Source organism: Monodelphis domestica, chromosome 1 (genome assembly GCF_027887165.1).
Source record: "Monodelphis domestica isolate mMonDom1 chromosome 1, mMonDom1.pri, whole genome shotgun sequence".
Taxonomy (NCBI): domain Eukaryota; kingdom Metazoa; phylum Chordata; class Mammalia; order Didelphimorphia; family Didelphidae; genus Monodelphis; species Monodelphis domestica.
Window position 1 is genome coordinate 286,621,831 of NC_077227.1, and position 19,634 is coordinate 286,641,464.

Consider the following 19,634-nt stretch of genomic DNA (forward strand, 5'->3'; position numbering starts at 1 on the left):
TTCTCTGTGGATTGTTAGTTGACCCAATTTCTTTTGAGTGGCTATGATTTCACTGCAGAGGTATTCTAGGGCTTTATGTAATCCATATAATGCCATTCACAAACAAAGACATTTGGAGGAACTCACCGTCTGCAAAATTTTCTCTTTCTTTTGGACTCTGTGTAAGGAGATGTTTTCTATGACAGTAACAAGTACTGTGAATTAGTACACATCTCTATTTTAAATTGTATGATACCACATACCTTCTTTCTCCTTTTCTATGACTCTGCCATTATAGAACCAGAAGAGGGCTTCTAAGGAGTAAGGGCTATTTTGTAATTTTATTTGTGTCATTATTAATATCACACAATAATAACAATAACACAGCATTCATCTATATGACTATTAGATGGTTATTACACTAAAATTCCTCCTATCTTCTGGTTCTTACAGAGACCAGACACCTTCCTTAAAACACAGCTTCCTTGGCCAACTTTTCTAGTATTGGCTGCATTTTCACTCATTCCCTGATTAAGAAAGGGGAATTGGAATATTCCTTGCTCCCCACTGCCATTTCTAGATTCTTCTCTACCTCCATTACTCCTCCTTTGAGGTTTGTGCAATCCATATCTACCATCCAATAAAAATTCCAATAGCTGTTATCTACAGACCACAGAGATACTCCCATTCTTTCTTCAATGAGTTCAGTAACTGGCTCACAGTCTTTTTCTCATCAATCTCTACCTTTATATACTTCTTCAACATGCATATCTTAAACACCCAGTTCCTCAATTTACTTATTTCCTATGATCTTCTTACACTTCATGTCAGCCACACACAACTATATAGCAAAGGCTTGATCCTGATATCACACCCTTCCATGTTCATGAACTTTGAAATACCCTTACCTACTCATAATCTATTGTCTTTACTCCTCTCTCTTGGTCTTCTAATGTCAAATCTTGCTTCTTGTCCACACTGTGACCTTTAATCCCTCAATTTTCTCCCATACCATCAACCCTGAACTAGCCAGACTTTCCTCTTCTCCCCATTTTGACCTCTTGGCTAATGACTTATACTTTAGACTGTCTTCTCCTGAGTCCTTTGACCATTTTTGTTTTATGTGTTCTGCCAAGCTTCAGCCATGGATCAGTTCCCCCATCTGCTGCCTTTGTTTCTACAGATGTAGGAGCTACTAAATGAAAGTGGAGAAAAATCATATAACAAAGGTCTGCTATAAATTTATGTTACATAACCTTAACTGGGTCCTCACCACTGCTAGGCAATCCTTTTAAACATCCCTATTTTAAGTCACTATCCTGCTTACCTCAGCAGCTCTTCCAAATCTTTTCATTTTTTCCCAAACCTTCTACAGCTATCCCTCTCCTAATCCTAACAGCTGAGAAGTATCATATTTTACTGAAAAAATTGAAGCCATTAATCGAGTGTCTCTCTCTCTGCTCTCTTTATATCATTCAGATGCCTTCTGCCACTATCTCTTTCTTTACTCACACAAAAAGTGGACCTTCTCCTGGCCAAAACAAAACCTCTTCTTGCCCAAATGATACCATTTCATCACATTTTCAGCAGTCTGCTATCTCCATCTAACTCACTTTCTCTCACTTTTCTTCAATCCCTCCCTGCCCATAAATCTTCTCTCCCTGCCCCCCCCCCCATCAAAAGCCCTTACTTGTCTTTTGTGGTTAAATACCTTGAGAACGTTTCCCTCATTCTCTTTTTAACTCTTTGTAGTCTGGTTTCTGACTTCATCATTCAACTGAAACTGCTTTCTCCAAAGATACCAAGGATCTCTTAATTTCCAAATCCAATAGGCTTTTCTCAGTCCTCTGCCTTGACCTTTCTGTTTCCTTTGATATTACCACTCTCTTCTTTTTGATACTCTCTTCTCTCAGAGTTTTTGGGATTCTATTCTCTCTTAGTTCTCTTCCTACCTATATGATCACTCCTCAGTTTCTTTTTTTCTGGATCTTCATCTAGGTCAGGCCTTCTAACTATGGTTGTCCCATAGGGCTCTATTCAGGCCTTCCACTATATTATTTCACTTGGTGATCTCATTACTCCCACAGATTCAATTATCGTTTCTATTCTGAAATTCTCAAATCTGCTTCTCTAGTCCCAATAACCTTTCTGCTGATTTCTGGTCATCTGCTTCTCTAGTCCCAATAACCTTTCTGCTGATTTCTGGTCTTGCATTTGCAATAACCTATTAAACATCTCAGATTCAATGTCTTATAGACTAAAGGTGTCAATCTCATGGCCAGAGCCACTTGTCTTTTTCCATTCCAGTCCACCCTCCCACTCAGTGCTGAAGATCTTTCTAAAGCACAGATCCAATTGTATCACCTCCCTACTCAATAAAATCCATTGGCTCCCAATCACCTCTGGAATCAAATACAAAATGCTCTACTTAGCATTTAAAACCACACAAAGTCCCTTCCTACCTCTGCAGTTTTCTTACACCTTACACAGCTCAATATACTCTTCAATTCAGTGACACTGGCCTTGTTGCTCAAACAAGATACTGCATCTCTCAGTGCCAGCTGATTTATCTGGTTGGCCCTCATGCCTCCAATGCTCCAAGTTAAAATTCTAACCTCTAGAAGAAGCCTTTCCCAGTCCTTCTTATTCTAATGCCTTCTCTCTGTTGGTTATTTCTTATTTATTTAGCATGTATTTTATTTTTATATAGTTGTTTGTATGTTGTCTTCTCCATTAGATTGTGAGCTCCTTAAAAGGCTTTCTTCATATTTCTAATATTTAGGACAGTGCTTGGCACTTAGTAGTTTCATAATAAATGTTTACTGATTGACTAATTGACTAAAATGGCCAAGATAAATAAAAAATCTTATCATCATGATTTTCTTAAAATAAATAATATAAATACATTTCTATGTGTAATATGTAATATATACACATAATATATGTATATATGTTAGCATATATACATCAGTGCATTAGTATGTATATATACATAAGCATGAATTTACGTATTATTTTTGTATATTTATTTGCATGTCGCTTAATTACAGACATACTGTGTACATCAATATATTTGTGCCACTTTGAATCCTTATCTTGATGCAAGGAAGGTAGAACAAAGTTATTTTTCTGTACTTACCTGATTATATACAACTGAATTCCATCTGGCTGGAGGTGGATGACTCGGGACATATCCTTTATTGCTTGTGATAATTTATGCAACTGTTGAATTAGGAATAGGAACTTAGTTTTTAATATTAGTAATTGCAACCTTTATATAATTTTGTGTTGCCCCTTCTGTCCTTTAAAACAAACATTTAGGGAATATTTTAGAAATGTTTGCTTCCATGTCTTAGATTGCTTTCCATCTCAGAGAGAGGAGAAGGATGGGAGGGAATAACAAAAAGAGGGTGGGAACAATAGAGAATTTAGAACTCAAAATTTTTTAAAGGACATTAAAATTGCTTTTATGTTTAATTGGGGAAAAATAAAGCATTATTTTAAAAAAAGGAAAAAGAGGGCATTTAGGTGGCTCAGTGTCTGGCCTGGAGCCTGGAGGTCCTAGGTTTGAATCTGAACACAGGTAATTCCTGGCTGTATGACCCTGGGCAAGTCACTTAACCCCCATTGCCTAGCCTTTACCACTCTTCTGCCTTGAGACCAACACTTAGCAAGGGTGAGAAAAAAACCCAATAAAACTCAGGTTATAGACAATAATAAAAAAAAGAGAAATTTTTGCTTCACAGCTTCTACAAGGTTTTAGGATACAGAAACAGAACAAATTTTTACATGTCCTTTCTTAAGAATTGAAACTCTTTCTTTTTTCCTGAGATTAATCAAAGGACTGAAACTCAGAAGGATCTCAGAGGTATTGTTCTTGTTGCTCATTTCAGCACTGTCATAACACCCTGGTCTGTACTTGTCAGTAAAAATAACTTATCAACCTTGTACTTTCCATTACCTACCAGATTATCTCATCTATCTTTAAAATAAGCAAAAAACTCCATATCCTCCATAAGCTAGTAAAAATTGTTATTTTCCCTCAAAAGTTGACAAAACAGTCTGAACTTGTTCAGCTGCTGGGTACCTAATTTGTTCTCATCAGCTAAATTAAAAGGAAAACTCAGCAAATGTGCAAATACTGTCCTTTAGGGTTCTAAGGTACTAAAAAGTACCTAAATGAACAAATATTCTAAATATTATTTATACTAATAAACTTTATACATAGATAGAGGCAGTCTGGCAAAAGACAGTGTCTGGCTTGGAGTCAGGAAAGTCTGAGTTCAAATCCTATGTCTGAAAGTCAATAGCTTTATGATCTGGGCAAATGTGCTTCAAATAACCCCCTAAGATGATCAATGGAGTGCAAGCCATATTGGTGAAAGGAAGTCCTATGCTGAGATTCCCTTAGGCTGAAAAATAATACATTTCCATTGTGTGTATTCACATATATGTATCCACATCAATGGCAAAGACTATATTTTGGATTTGTTCATAATCGGTGACCTAAGAATATCTTTTAGATAATCAACAAAATGATAATATCACGAACTAGTATTCAACCTTTCCAAATCCATCTCTCTCCTGAAGTATTTCAGTCAGTGTCTTAAAGATTGTAGTGTATTTGACCCAAGCCCAGTCTGCTCCAGGACATATGGATATGTGCTTCCTTCTGAAAGTGTCAAGAACTAGAACCATTTTTCTATTTCAACTTGTTATACATTGTTGGTAGGGGAGGACTTAAATGACACTTATTAAATAGACATCTTAAGAGGGTGGTCTTCTGTGGCACACAAAGAAGACCATAGTCATTTGTAGATCAAATAGGGTCTCTTGTCCCTGGAAAGAAGCTGGCTATGGAATACATACAGATTTCATTAGTGAAAGGAAAAACAGAGAACTTCAGATTTTCAGGTAGTGTGAAGAATGGGGAAATTCACTGTCAGGAATAGTAAATGATAATTTAGCAGAGCAAAAAAGAACCGAAGGATAGAGTTTGTGTTTTTGGAAAAAAGAACTAGTAGTCAAAATGTTTATATTTTTACTGACCACAAATGAACTGGCTTAGTCTAGAATGTCCTTTCTTCTTCCCTCAGCTTCTTCACATCTCACCTCTTTTTCAAGAACCACCTGGAATCTCATCTCTTCCTCAAAATCCTAGTAGGCTTTTCTAAAAGTTTTTCTTGTTAACTAATTTTGTTTAATCAATGCAGTATCCTTTCTTCCTCCAAGCTAAACCTGTCCCTCTCAAGCTTACTTCTTGCTTTCATAATCTCTAATGTCTAGAACTGTAGCCTGTTACTCCCCTACCCAAGCCCTGCCCATTCTTCTACTAGTAATTTCCACTATTTGTGGCTCTCAGTTTCATAGATCCTTGTTATTTTCCTCTTGATCTCTTTTCATAAGTTCTTTTTGTTTAAAATCCGTCTTTTCTCTTGAGGATATATATCTTACAAGCCTTTCTAATTATGGCTATTACTGGCATTTCCAAGGTAAGTCCACTTTCCCAAACTCACAAGATTAGAAAGAGAAGTTACCATATTAAGTGCTTTTCATTGTTTGTGTGGAAAATATGATTTGATATTAAAGATATATATATATTATAGACACCACTATATAGGACTTAATTGTAATGAAGCAGAATGTGCACATCCCTATTAAATCCCAAGGACAAAGGCTCAGGGTTTCTGTTGAGAAGCTAACATTTTTGACAAGGCAGACAAAGCCCAACCAAGACATCCTGACCAGATAAGGAACTCCAAACCTCCCCCAATTTAGCAGTGATGAAAACCTCTGAATTCTAAACTTCCTCAGCTAAAGATCTGGCAAATAAGATTTGAACCACATGTCCAGGCCAATTCTGCGGACCACTCCAAACTGGTCCTGTATGAAAGGAAGTGCTTTGTAATTTAGGATCAGGACTTGATTCTTTAGCAGGATCTTGCTTTACCTACTTATTTTCTTACTATGCTCGATTTTAAATAAGTGTTCAGATTTCCTGTGATAATTTATGTGAAGGTTCATGATTTTTAACAGAATATGAATTATTATTTTTGATACTTGCTTTGGACTATCACTCAACATCTCCCAATCCTTGCCACTGTCATCTATGAGCCTCTAGATTACTTTCTTGCCTTTTTTCTTTCTGGAATATCTTTAACTTTTCCTTTAAGAATTCTTTTCTTCTCTGAGTTTTCCCTCCATTTTGCTATCATCCTATCATTCTTATTTCTTCCTCTGTCAGTATCTTAGAAAGGGCAGTGTACATTCAGTGATGTCATTGTCTCATTGTTCACTCATTCTTTAAACTTTTGCAGCCTAGCTTCTATTCTCATGGAATCTCTGGGAAAACTGTTTTCTTCAAGATCATCAATGGTCTTGTCATCTTCGAGTTCAAAAGATTTTTCTCAATTCTTTTCCTCAACATCTCTAATGAAACATTGATTTTAACCACCCCATCTTGGAATTTCCCCCTCTTTTTGCTTCTGTGTATTTTCATGGTTGTCCTCCTACCTCTCTTTAACTACTTTCCATTTCCTTTTCCTCTTCTCATCCTTTAAGTGTGGCACTCCTCAGTTTGGACCTCTTAGCTTTTCCTCTTAGCTTATCCTCCATAATCTTACTTGAAGATATCCTAAAATATCATTCCAAAAAAGCTCAAAAAGCTACAGTGGTTTCCTATTGTGTTTAAGAAAAATATCAACTTTTGTCTTTAGCATTTAAAATCCTTTATAGTTTAGCTCCAGTCTTAGTTTCCAACCTCATTACATATTATTTTGCTTCATGCACTCTTTGATTCAATTTGCTCTTCACACACATCATTAACATCCCTATGTTCTTATGCCATATGTTCCCCAGTCTGGAATGTACTCCTTTCTTGCTTCTGCTTCGTAAGAAGACTTCAAGGTTTCCTTCAAGCTCATCTCAGCTTTCCTCTCCTATATGATGTCTTCATTTCTGCTCTCTTGTCTGCTAGTGTCTCTGCCACCTTGAAATTACCTGTATTTACTTTTATACTTTTATTTACTAACATGAGAGTATTTTGTTTTCTACAGAGAATGTAAACAGAAGAATCAGGGCCATGACTTTCATTTTTGTTTTTGTGATACTTCAGGCCCTTAAAAGAGTGACTAGCACACACTAGGCACTTTAATTAATGCCTAATGAATATTGATTGATTGATACACATCTTTGATTTTTCCTTTTTTCTCCAACCCTATCAGTACTTCTGTTACAAGATTATGAAGATCTGTTTGCTTCTTTCTAATCATTGTAAACTGGCTCAGGTTAAATGCTCCCAACTGGAAATCCCTGATTCTGACCTTTTTATATTTCAACATATCCATTTAATTCATCACAGTTTGTAAAAGCTATACACTTCCAGATAGAGATCTGATGGACTCACTACATGTAAGAGGCATATTTTTTCTTTGTTTTTCTTAATTGTTTTCTTTATTTCTTGGAAATATGGCTAATGCAGAAATATATTTTGCATGATTTCATATGTATAATGGGTATTTTTATTTCTTGGCTTCTTAATGGGGGAGAGGGTGATGGAATGAAAGAATTTGGAAGTGAAAATTTAAGAAAATGAATAAAAATAATTTATCATAGCTTATATTATAGTTTTTCTGAATACAATCTTTCACTTTATTAAATTATTAAGCTCTTCAAGGGCAAGTTCCATATCTTGTTCATCTTTAGATGCCTCTAGCATCTATGGAAATTACATTTACAAACCACCCTAATACATTAGTGCTTAAGATGTATAAAAGCACCATGGATGTGTGCTGGGTAAGAGGAAAAATTTTTTAAAGAAAGGATAGGGAAGAGGCAAAAGGAAATCAGAGAAATGCTTTATGGAATGGGGAAAACCTTAAGTATGGGGTTTGTTGTCTGGTAAAGAAGGATGAATAGTTTGACGTGACAGAGGACTTTCCCTTTCTCTCATCTTTAATCCTTACCTTCTTCCTCTTTTCCCACAAGGCTGAAAATATGCCCAGAAATATTGTATTCTTGGAAACACTCATGTGTCCCTTCTAGAACTTCAAGTTATTGTCCAACTATCTTAATTTGTTCACAGCAAAATTAGAAAATAATTATTTACATTTACTGCTTCTGTTTTCTCATGCTCTCTCTAGGACTCCTGAATCCAATGGCCTTTTCTCAGTTTTCAGCTTCCTTGACCTCTGCAATTTTTGACAGTTTCAACCACCCCATCTCTCTGGACAGGCTTTCTTCTCCTGTCTTCTGAGACATCACTATCTGTTTGTTGTCTATCTCATTTCCAGTATCATCCTTCTTCTATCTCTTAAGTATGAATAGTCTCAAAAGCTCTGTCTTGGGCCTTCTTAAATTCTTTTTTCACATTCTTATTTGGAGATATCACTAGATCTCATTGGATTTAATTGATTGTCTCTACACAAATGCCCAAATTATATCTCTCTCTCACTTAACACAGTGCTGGTCCATAGGAGTTTCTTTCCTTCTCTTCCCTTTCCTAATGTTTCTTTTGAGCTCCAGATGTCTTTTGAATATCTCTATATGGATCAACCATTGGCATTTCAAGTTCAACATTTCCAAAAAGAACTTACCTTTTCTCCCCAAATCCATGCTTCCTTTAAATTTTTCTATATCTGTTGATGGTACCACTAACTTTCCAGTCACTCAGAGTTAACCTCGATCCTTTTTCTTTTCCTTGCTATCCATATCCAATTAATTGTCAATTCTTGGCAATTTCCCCCACATCTCTCACACTCATCTTTGAAGTCACCAACCTTTCCATTCTCTTACCTCTCTAACCTATCCCAAAATAATATTCTATAGTCTTGGGTAATGTGGTACATTAGAAGGTACCACATATTTGAAATCAGGCAACTGGGTTTTTAATCCTGGATTTGTTACTTACTCGCTGTGTGACTTTGGGCAAATCACTTAGATTTTCAAGGCTTAATTTTCTTCATCTATAAAAATATAAATGTACTCAAATGTGCCTTCTATCTTTAAATTTATGATACTAAGAAATAGTTTTTTTTCAGCAGCCTACCATTTAAAATCTTCCATCATTTGACCTCAAGCCACCTTTCTAGATATTTCACGTTATTCTTTTCCTCATTATATATTCTGTGTTCCAAAAAAAGACTTAATAATTATTCCCTGAATTAGGCATGCCATCTCTCAATGCCTTCACAAAAGTTATCTCAAATACTCTAATTACATCTGCCTTTTAGAATAATTAGGTTCCTTCAATCAAACAATAAACAAATACTTATTAACCACCAGTTACTTACATTAGTTAGTGCTAGGCTCTGTGCTAGTGCCTGATTAGTAACATACTGCTAGCATTAAAAAAAAAAGGTAATGAGGGTACAAAAACCAAAGAATGACATGTAAGAGGGGTGTCACCCCACCTCATTTGACAGCTTAATGAGATGAGAACCCATCAATCAAAAACCTAGACTATGAGAAAAGTCTTTTGAAACCCAAGATGAATGAAATCCTTTGAGGAACCATTGACTTTGCTACATGTGCTTATTCTCAGTTGATAGTTATGGTAGGGAAACACCCCAGTGGGGGCACATGCATTATCTATCACTAGACATACAACCAACTTCCCAATGCTACCTTAAGAGTCTTGAGAGAATGTAGTAGTCATACTCTGGGAGCTTAACCCATTAGTGGGAGTTGGAGTTTGGTATCATAACCTCAGAGAACAGTAGGGTCCTCTGCTGTATGCTATAAATAATTCCCAATCTAAAGCCATTGGGCAACTAGGTGGTGTAGTGGATAGTGCTGGGTTTGCAATCCATAAGATTTATATTCCTGAGTTCATATCTGTCCTCTTACTAGCTGTGTGACCCGGGGCAAGGCATTTAACCTTGTTAGCTTCAGTTCCTCATCTGTAAAATGAGCTGGAGAAAGAAGTAGAAAATCATTCCAGTATCTCTGCCAAGAAAACCTTGAATGGAGTCACAAAGAGTTGGATAGACTAAACATGACTGAACAACATTAAAGCTATTATAGTCTAACAATCGCTTTCCGAAGCATTGATGCTCTCTCCATTTTCAAATTGCTTTCTATTTGTTTATCTGTGTACAGCTTGTATACACAATATAAATTTCTTTAGGTTAGGTATTATTTCATTTTTGTCATTATATTTCCCAGTACTTAGCAAAGTTCTTTTCATAGCATTTTGTACTCATTTTTTGAATTAGGTTCTATTTATCACTTCACCTGCTATCTGATAGTGTGATTTCCTAAAAGCTTTCTTATTGCCCTCAAAAAGGCAGAACTTTACTAAGGTGCGAAATTTAAAATCTTATGAGTTCATACCCAATGTGTCTAATGTTGTTATTTCTAATGATAATATTACTTTTCTTGGAATGAAAACAATCTTCTTAAAAGCTACAGAGTTCACGGATACTATGAATAATTAGATCATAAGTGAAGAAAGGGTGAATTAAATGTCTTTTTAATTATAAAAGCTTTATCATTCACTTTTTCCTGACTAATTTTTTCTTTATGTGAAATCTCAAAATTCATATGTGATGAAGGAAAATGAACAAGGTTGTAAATGTAAGCATACTTATCTGAGAAAAGGAGATTTAAAAACACATATTTGCTGTGCCAGTTCAGTGGTTGCTATCTAAAATTTTAATTCAACAAATATTTATTTAGCACTGTACTAGGCACTGGGGATACAAAGATGAAAAGGAGGATAATCTCTACCCTCAAGGACACAAAATACTATAAGAAATTTGGGAAAGGAAAAATTAATCTTATCTAGGTTGAATCAAGGAAAAAGTAATCTTATCTAGGTTGAATCAAGGAAGTCTTCAGGAAGAAGCAACTCAACTGAGCTTGAAGGAAGAGAAACATTTCCAAAAGCAGATGTAGAAGGTGTATGCTCTATACAGAGGGGAGGGAGAACCTACTTAAATGGATGAAACCCAAAAGGGCAAGACTAGATCTGGCAAAAAGCTAATCTTGCCATTTGACTGGAATGTAGGGAATGTGAAGGAGACTAGTTCAAAATGCAGCTGAGAGGGTAAGTTGGAGTCAGATCAGAAAGTGTCTTAAAGTGTCTTTAAAACAAAAGGTTTTTGTTTTATCCTAGAAACAATGTAGAGACCCTGAAGGTTTTTTAATAAAGGTGTGAAAGTAAGAAGATCTCTTTGGCAGCTGTTTGAAGTGAATTCAATTAGAAACCATTACAATAGTCCAGGTAAGAAATAATGAGAGTTATTCGAGTGGTGACAATATGAGCAGAAAGGCAGGCATGGATGTGAGAAATATTATAGATGGAATATGTGGTGTGGGGGAGAATCAAAGATGTCTTCAAGGTTTTGAACCTGGGTAATGAGGGATAAGGCAGTGCCACTAATAGAAATAGGGAAACTGGAAAAAGAGGCAAGTTTGGGATTAAAAATTAATTGGCTTAATTTTGGTTGGACTTGTTGAATTTCAGGTACGTTTGGAGTATTCTGGTGGAAATGTCCAGCAGGAAGTGGAAGAAGTTCTGACAGAATTATAGAATGTCAGAAGCAAAGGAGGCCCTTATCTGGGCCAGCAATTCAATATTTTTCCTATGAAGAAAATGAGACCCAGAGGGTTGGCATAACTAAAAGCAGCTCTTTTGATCTTCAAGCCAGTGTTCTTTCCATTAGACTATATTGCCTCCCATTTGTTATGTTGTGATCTACAATTAAAAAAAAAACCCACTTGTTTCCTCTCAGTCCATAGTGCTAGAAATAAGAGTATGACTTTTAAGAGTAGCTTATTAGACAGTGAACAAATATTGATAGCTGTTATTATTTTTTACTTGCCAAAGTTACTCTAATGATGAGGAACTCAGATCCTTAGTAAGGCTTATCTGGGAGGCAACTGAACTCTTCCTGGCTTCACCTATTTAGCTTCTTCCTGCCTCTCTATCTTTGTGTTTCCCACATGGACTCATTCTTCCCCTCTACTTCCACCTCATCATGGGCCCAGTTACCTCCACTGCTCCCATATGCTTATGCAGATTCACATTGTAGAAGCATATGGAAAAGTGTGCTGCCATAGTTACTAACCCCTTTTCTCCTGGAATTGATTGAGGACCGTCTATGTGCAAGGAACTTTGCTAGGCATTAAAGATAAAAAGACAAAGAAAAAAGAAAAAACAATCCCTGCCCTCATGAAGCTATATTTCACTGGATAGAAAAAAACAACATGGAAACAAATACACTATAACTTGAGGAGGGGCACAGCTTAAATAACTAGGGGATAAAGATTTTTTTGGAGGGGGAGGGAGAAAGCATCCCAGTAGTGCCTTTCAAAGCTCCAAATTCTAAGTGGGAGTGCAGGCAGAGGTAGAAAATGGAATGCTGATTTCTTGGAAAAGCAAGTAGGTCAGTTTGGAGAGAAGAGAGAGAGAGTAATATGAAATAGATCTGAAAAGATATGGGTATGATATGAAATGTCTAGAGAAATACATTAAAACCAGTCTGTGAAAGGTTTTAAATGCCTAGTTGAGAAATTTGCATATTATTGTAGAACTAATAGGAAGCTACTGAAGATTCTTTGGCAAGGAAGTGATATGCACGAAGTCATGCTTTAGGTCAATTATGGTATGGGAGATAGATTGGAATAGGGGGAAAGCTATAAGTGGGCAGCCACTTAGGATAGTAACAATCCAATTAAGAGGTAATAAAGGCTATATGAGAAGATTCTCTGAGTTTTTGGAGATAAAAATTAGTAAGGCTTGACATCTGATTGGATATAGTGAGTTCTGGGGGACTGGAGAAGAATACAGGATTATTGTGAGGTTATATATCTGTATAGCTGCTTTCAAACAGAAAGATCATAGGTGATCAACAGGAACTATATAGGAACTAATTCCATTTCTCTGACAAATCAAATATTCATTTTTCTCTTTGTCTTTTCTTAGACTTATCATTGGCAATAAGAGTAATCACTTTTTCTTCTTTATTCTCTAATGGAATCCATTTCAGGAGCACCCTAACTTCAATATGTGCATAACTAAAATTCTTCTTTCCTCCAAAATCTTCTCCTTCTTACTTCACTTTTTTCTTTCCCTGAACTTTATCCACTCTCCCATGTTCACAAACTCAGAAATTTTCTGTCCTTCACCTCTCATATTATCTGACTTTGTGACCCCATTTGGGATTTTCTTGGAATGGTTTGTTATTTCCTTCTCTAGCTTATTTTACAGATGAGGAACTGAGAGAAATAAGAGTAGTGACTTGCCCAAGGTCACCTAACTAGTTAAGTATCTGAAGCCAGATTTGAATTTATTTATTTGAATTGAAAAGTTTTAATTAATTAATTTAGAATATTTTCCGATGGTTACATGATGCATGTTCTTTCCCTTCCCTCCCTCTCCATAGCCAATAAGCAATTCCACTGGATTTTACATGTGTCATTGATCAAGATCTATTTCCATATTGTTAATATTTGCATTAGGTTGATCATTTAGAGTCTACATGCCCAATCTTATCCCCCTTGAACCATGTGATCAAGCAGTTGTTTTTCTTCTGTGTTTCCACTTCCACACTTCTTTCTCTGGATGTGGATAGTGTTCTTTCGCATAAGTCCCTCAGAATTGTCCTGGATCATTGCATTGCTGCTAGTAGCGAAGTCCATTACATTCGATTGTGCCACAGTGTATCAGTCTCTGTATATAATGTTTTCCTGGTTCTGCTCTTTTCACTCTGCATCAATTCCTGGAGGTCGTTCTACTTCACATGGAATTCCTCCATGTTTATTATTCTTTTGAGCACAATAGTATTCCATCACCACCCGATACTACAATTTGTTCAGTCATTCCCCAATTGAAGGGCATCCCCTCATTTTCCAATTTTTTGCCACCACAAAGAGCACAGCTATAAATATTTTTGTACAACTATTTTTCCTTGTGATCTCTTTGGAGTACAAACCTAGCAGTGGTATGGCTGGATCAAAGGGCAGACAGACCCTTTGGTCATAGTTCCAAATTGCCTTCCAGAATGGCAGGATCAATTCACAACTCCACCAGCAATGCATTAATGTAATGTCCCGACTTTGCCACATCCCCTCCAGCATTCATTACTTTGCTGTCATTTTAACCACAGATTTGGATTTAGGAAGAGGAGTCATGCTGACTTTGGGCCTGATCCTCTATACACTGTGTTACCTAGCTGCCTCCCATGTACAGCTGCAAATTCCTATGAATTCTACCTCTGCAAAATCTAACATCTGTCTTGTCTATCCCACTACCAGTCTTTATTACCAGGGACCTGAACTACTGTAAGAGATTCCTTACAGATCTTTCCACTTTACTTGTAAAGTAAAAGTATAGTCTTTTGTAATACATTCTTTTTACCATTCCCAGAATAATATTCCTTTACCCATAGATAGGGCTGAAAGCATCCACTTTTCAAAAACCTTGAATGTCTCCCCCTGGCTTTTAAAGCCTTTTGCTATCTGGCATAATGGAGCTTTTCCAAGACCTTCAATTAACACTTGGGATCAATAAACTTGCCAAATCCTTTCCTTTACTCCTTGCTGGAAGGAGATATAGGAGGGAGGGAAAAAAAAGAGTAAATCCAAGCCACAAAAATCCTTCAGCTTTCTCTTTGAAAGCCCTTTACAATTTTTTTTTATAATAGATGATTATTTCAATAAAACATGTGACCATTAAGAAAGGAAACAATAAACAGTTTAAATCTGTGAATATCAGCTAGCAAATGAGGAGGGGAAAATTCCAAACACAGAATGCAGTTTAAAGAATAGAGATGGAAGGGTTTCATATTCTGGGTAATTTTTATAACAGATTCTAGATCATAAAGAACCAGCTTCAGTCTGAAAGGTAGGAGAAAGATCAGGAGATGAAAAGGGGAGTAGGCTAACAGTGTGGGGTTGGAGTGCCACTCAATGGCCAAATAGTATATCACACTCTTTTGGTAATTCAGTAAACTTCATGAAAATTCACTATGCATAAAGGTGGGGACTGAATGAATCAAAAAAATCATCCTTCACTCTGCTTAAAGTAATTAAGATGGTGCTATATCCATGATACATTTATCAAGTGAAGCAGGGTATATGGGTGTTTAGGGAAGACTAGAATTTCTGGTAGGAAGCATTGTTGAGCTCTTTTCAGGGATCCTTTCCTCCTTTGGTGTCTACCTGCCACTCAGCCATCACCTGTGGCTCCAAGAAGCTGTAGGATACAAAGGGGTCACACCAGAGTAAACAACCTTGGCTGGTGGGCTAAACTAGGTTGAGGGAAAGTAGGTTTCAAACCCATGGGGACCTATTTTGTTCTAATGGTCATGAAAGTGGCAGAAGCAGGTGCTAAGGAGCACTTTGAACTTGCTTAGATAACATCGAAGAAGGCATCATCAGTCATTTTGACTTTTTTTGTCTTGCTACTTTGATGACTGGAAGAGAGAGTGAGACCAACAATTTGTGCAATTCTTCACTTAAATACAATTTGTGATTTATGAGTCAAAAGATATCAACCCCCAGTGATGTTATTTTGGTCCTCTTCAAAGTACACAACAACCAACCATATTTATTGCTAAATCACTAAAAACACCTTTAATCAATCATTCAATTAAAGGACTGGTCCTTTAATCAGTTTGGAAGGAATGAAAGCACTTGGATGAAATGAAATGACACAACAAAATAAGTGGGTTGGGATTACTTGCACCTTGCAGAACTTGGATTAACTAGCAAGCCTAAATAGAACCTAGGATTCCAATTGGATGCAAGTCCAGTAGTGGAAGTAGCTTAAGCCAAACCTCTTGAAAAAGAATTGCATGGACTGGGATCCTGACCAGAGGATAAAGATTAGAAGATTTTAGACTTCTCATTGGCACTCCCAGAATAACAGTGGCTCACAGCAGTATCTGCACCAGGAGCCAAAAACAAATTAGGTATTCTGAAGAATATTCCTGCTCAAAAGGAGTTTCATGACTATAAAGGAAAGCAAAAGACTTCCAGAAACTAAGAGCTATGAGTTACCCCTTCTCTACATGTGCATTCTAAGCTTAAGACCACTTTCTCCTGGATTGTGTATGCACTTGTGAGAAAATGGTTTGGGAGAATGTTTACAACAACTACTCATACTATATCACCATCTTAGCAAATTTCCATTTCAGAAAGTTAAATAAATCTGGCTCACTAATTAATATCAACTGATATAATCACAGTGGATGGAGCCACACTAAATGCGAGCTCATGAGTTACAGTACTGTAAAACCATCCTATGGCCTCTCAATCACTCCTAGTGGGAAAAGTAGCCAGCTATTCTTGGGTGACATAGCTTTCCAATTCTAGTGAGAATGGGAGAGTAATTGCCAAAGTAGAAAAATGAGTAATGATTCAACTGTGAATATATATAGTTCTAGTGGTACCTTCTCTAGCACATGCCACTCACATTACCCACCATAATGGCAACAGCCTACCTTTGCAGCCTTATTTCATAGTACTCCTTCCCATGCAATCTGTGCTCTAGCCAAACTGGATTTCATTATGGCCCCCATGCAACTTCCCAGAGTCTTTTGCTTCCTTTGCTTATGCTATTTTCTATGCATGAAATATGTGCCTTCCCTAATGGTTGAATTCCTACCCATCATTTAAAGCTCAAATCAAATGATACCTTTTCTATGATCTTCAGGCATTTCAGGCATGTCCAGTTCTTCTTACCCCATTTGGGGTTTTCTTGGCAAAGATACTGGAATAGTTTGCCGTTTCCTTTTCCAACACACAGAGTTAGTAAGTCTCTGATGTCACATTTGAACTCAAGCCTTCCTGACTCCAGGTCTGGGCTCTATCCACTGTGCCACTTAGCTCTACACCTTCCCTAATTGTCCCCTAGATGGTACATAGCACTTAGATAAACAACTCTGATGCATTTATAGTTATCTGTCTTATTCCTCTACCAGACTATAAGCTTCATTAGGACAAGGTCTATAATAAGGTTTTCCTTCTATTTTCTCCAGTGCCTGAAACAATGCTCACCAAAAAGCAGGCACTTAATAAATATGTGTTGGATGAACCAATGAATATACTAGTGAGAGAGACCAAAGAGAAACTATCAGATAATTAAGAGGAGGGCTTAGAGAAAATAATGTCACAGAAGACAAAGGAAAAGATAGTACTAAGAAGGAAGGAATGGTTAAGTGTTATATGTTGCAGAATGATCTAGAAAGATAAGGAAGAGAAAAAGGTCACTGGATTTAGTAAATAAAAAGTCACTGGTGACATTGGGAAAGAATAATCTGCTATAGAATAAAGAAGCCATATTTCAAAGAGTTGGAGGTTTGCAAAGCAAAAGATTTAGGGATTAACTTTTTAACGATTAACTAAAGATAACATGTATCAGTATATCATTAAAAATAACACTTGGGAAAGTTTGATGAATTAAAAATAACTTGATATTGGTTCAAAAAAATTTAACTGTTTTAAGTCTCAAATTCCAAAATACCTTGTAATATGTTTGTGCTCGACAAAGATAGCTTTGAATACATAAAGGATCAACCCGAATAGCCTCTGTAAATTCATAAATTGCTTCAAAGTACTTGTCCAAATGCAACATGTATATGAGGCCAATATTTATATGAGCAAAAGCTATTTTTCTAAAAAAAAACACAAAATTAATCCATTTAGTTATTAATTGTATCATACCAACTTGCCTACATAATTTTGGATGGAGTAAAACTTTTTATATTAATGTAACAAAATATTGTTTTAAATGCCTAAAGTTTTGAAAGTTTAAATACAATAACATGACAAATTTCCATTCTCTAAATGTGAAGATTAAGAAATAGCCACAAGAATTATTAATGTGCCCGTCTGGGAGCTCAAAGATTTTCCCTTCTCTAAAACAGAAATAGTGAAAGCAAGAAAGTATCAAGATAATGGCAAAGAATTGGGAGGGATGCCAAATTTTTCTCAGAGCCAAATCTGGACTTTTATTATCATCTACTCCCAACCAGTAGATTAGGAATTTGTGTACTAAGAATCTTGATTCCAAAGAGATACCTTACTCCCACAATAAACTTCCCAACCAAATGAATATGTGTATGTATCTCCTTTCATTTATAATTAATATAAAAATAATAAAAATTAAACAACTACTTATGAGAAATAAACATATATATATATATATAATACATAAAGGGCAGCTAGATGGTGCAGTGGATAGAACTCTGGGCTTAGAATCAGGAAGACTCATCTTCATGAGTTCAAATCTGACCTCAGATACTTACTAGCCTAGCTATGTGATCCTGGGCAGGTCACTTAATCTTGTTTGCCTCATTTTCCTCATCTGTAAAGTGAGTTAAAGAAAGAAATGGCAAGCCACTCTGATCCTTGTGAAGAAAACTCCAATGGAATCATAAAGAGTAGTACATGACTGAAATAGCTAACAACAAATATATAACAGTATATATATATATATATAAGTCTCTCGGTGATCGAGAATGACTATTATCTTTGTGCAGTTTCATCTACGGTGTACCCTCATGTGGCTTTGGAGTCCAAAGACTGAGGCGCAGAGTTTGTGGCACACGGGGCATGGGACACCAGTTGTTATGGGAGGTGCGGTTGTGGCCTGGTGTCGGCGTTCACGCGCAGCGGCAAGACGTCAACGTTGTTCATCTTCAAAGGTGGCGGTGGCGTGGTTAATGTGGGTTCGCCAGCTGCTTCTGTCAGAGGCAGCGAGTTCTAGTTGCTTTGGTGTAATGCCAGCCCACTTCAAGTTGGACTTTAGCTGATCCTTGAATCTTTTCTTTGGTCGGCCTTGTTTCCTGAGTCCAGCTGACAGTTCACCGTAGAATATCTGTCTTGGTATTCGCTGTGGGTCCATGCGGATGATGTGTCCAGACCATTGTAGTTGGGTTTTGAGGACCATGACTTCGATGCTGGTGGAGTTGGCTCTGTCGAGGACTTCCTGATTGGTGATTTGGTCCTGCCATCGGATCCTCATGTTTGACCAGAGGGAGCATTGGTGGAATTGCTCCAACTGTTTCATGTGCTTCCGGTACAGTGTCCATGTTTCACAACTATACAGGAGCGAGCTGAGGACCACTGTGTTATACACTTTGAACTTCGTCACAGTGCTAACACCTCTGTGTTGGAGGACTTTGCAGTGAAGCCACCTAAGTGCCTGGCTGGCCTTTTGGATCCTGGCATTAATCTCGTGGTCTAGGGGCCCCTCTTTGACGATGGTGCTGCCCAGGTACTTGAAAGTGTTGACGTTAGAAAGCTGCGTGCTGTCGATTGTAATGCATGGCTGGTTAGTTGGCCTCCCTGGTGCAGGTTGGAACAGCACCTCTGTTTTGCTGAGGCTGATAGTCAGGCCAAACAGTTTTGTTGTGGTGGAGAACCTGTCCACAATGGTTTGGAGATGATTTTCTTGGTGGGCCATGAGAGCACAGTCATCTGCAAAGAGAGCTTCCAGGATGAGTCTCTCTGTTGTCTTTGTTTTTGCAGTCAGGCGGCGAAGGTCAAATAGTGAGCCATCCAGTCAGTATTTGATGTAGATGCCCAGGTCTAGATCCATCACAGCATGTCATAATACTTGGGTGAAAAATAGGTTGAATAGTACCAGAGAGAGGACACAGCCTTGTTTCATGCCATTGGAGATGTTGAAGCGATCGGAAGTCTCT

The 19,634-nt window shown here is 37.1% G+C and overlaps 1 protein-coding gene across 2 annotated transcripts in view; it reads right to left on the reverse strand.

The window, feature by feature from the left end:
• Window positions 1-19,634, reverse strand: part of TTC6 (tetratricopeptide repeat domain 6) — a 307,310-nt gene that overhangs the window by 93,275 nt on the left and 194,401 nt on the right. For both annotated transcript variants that reach the window (XM_016428372.2, XM_056811000.1), the window contains exons 18-19: window positions 17,450-17,600; window positions 3,119-3,201 (exon numbers count right to left, since the gene is read on the reverse strand). In XM_016428372.2, coding sequence (XP_016283858.2) covers window positions 3,119-3,201; window positions 17,450-17,600 — 234 coding nt within the window. The remainder of the gene's footprint in view (window positions 1-3,118; window positions 3,202-17,449; window positions 17,601-19,634) is intronic.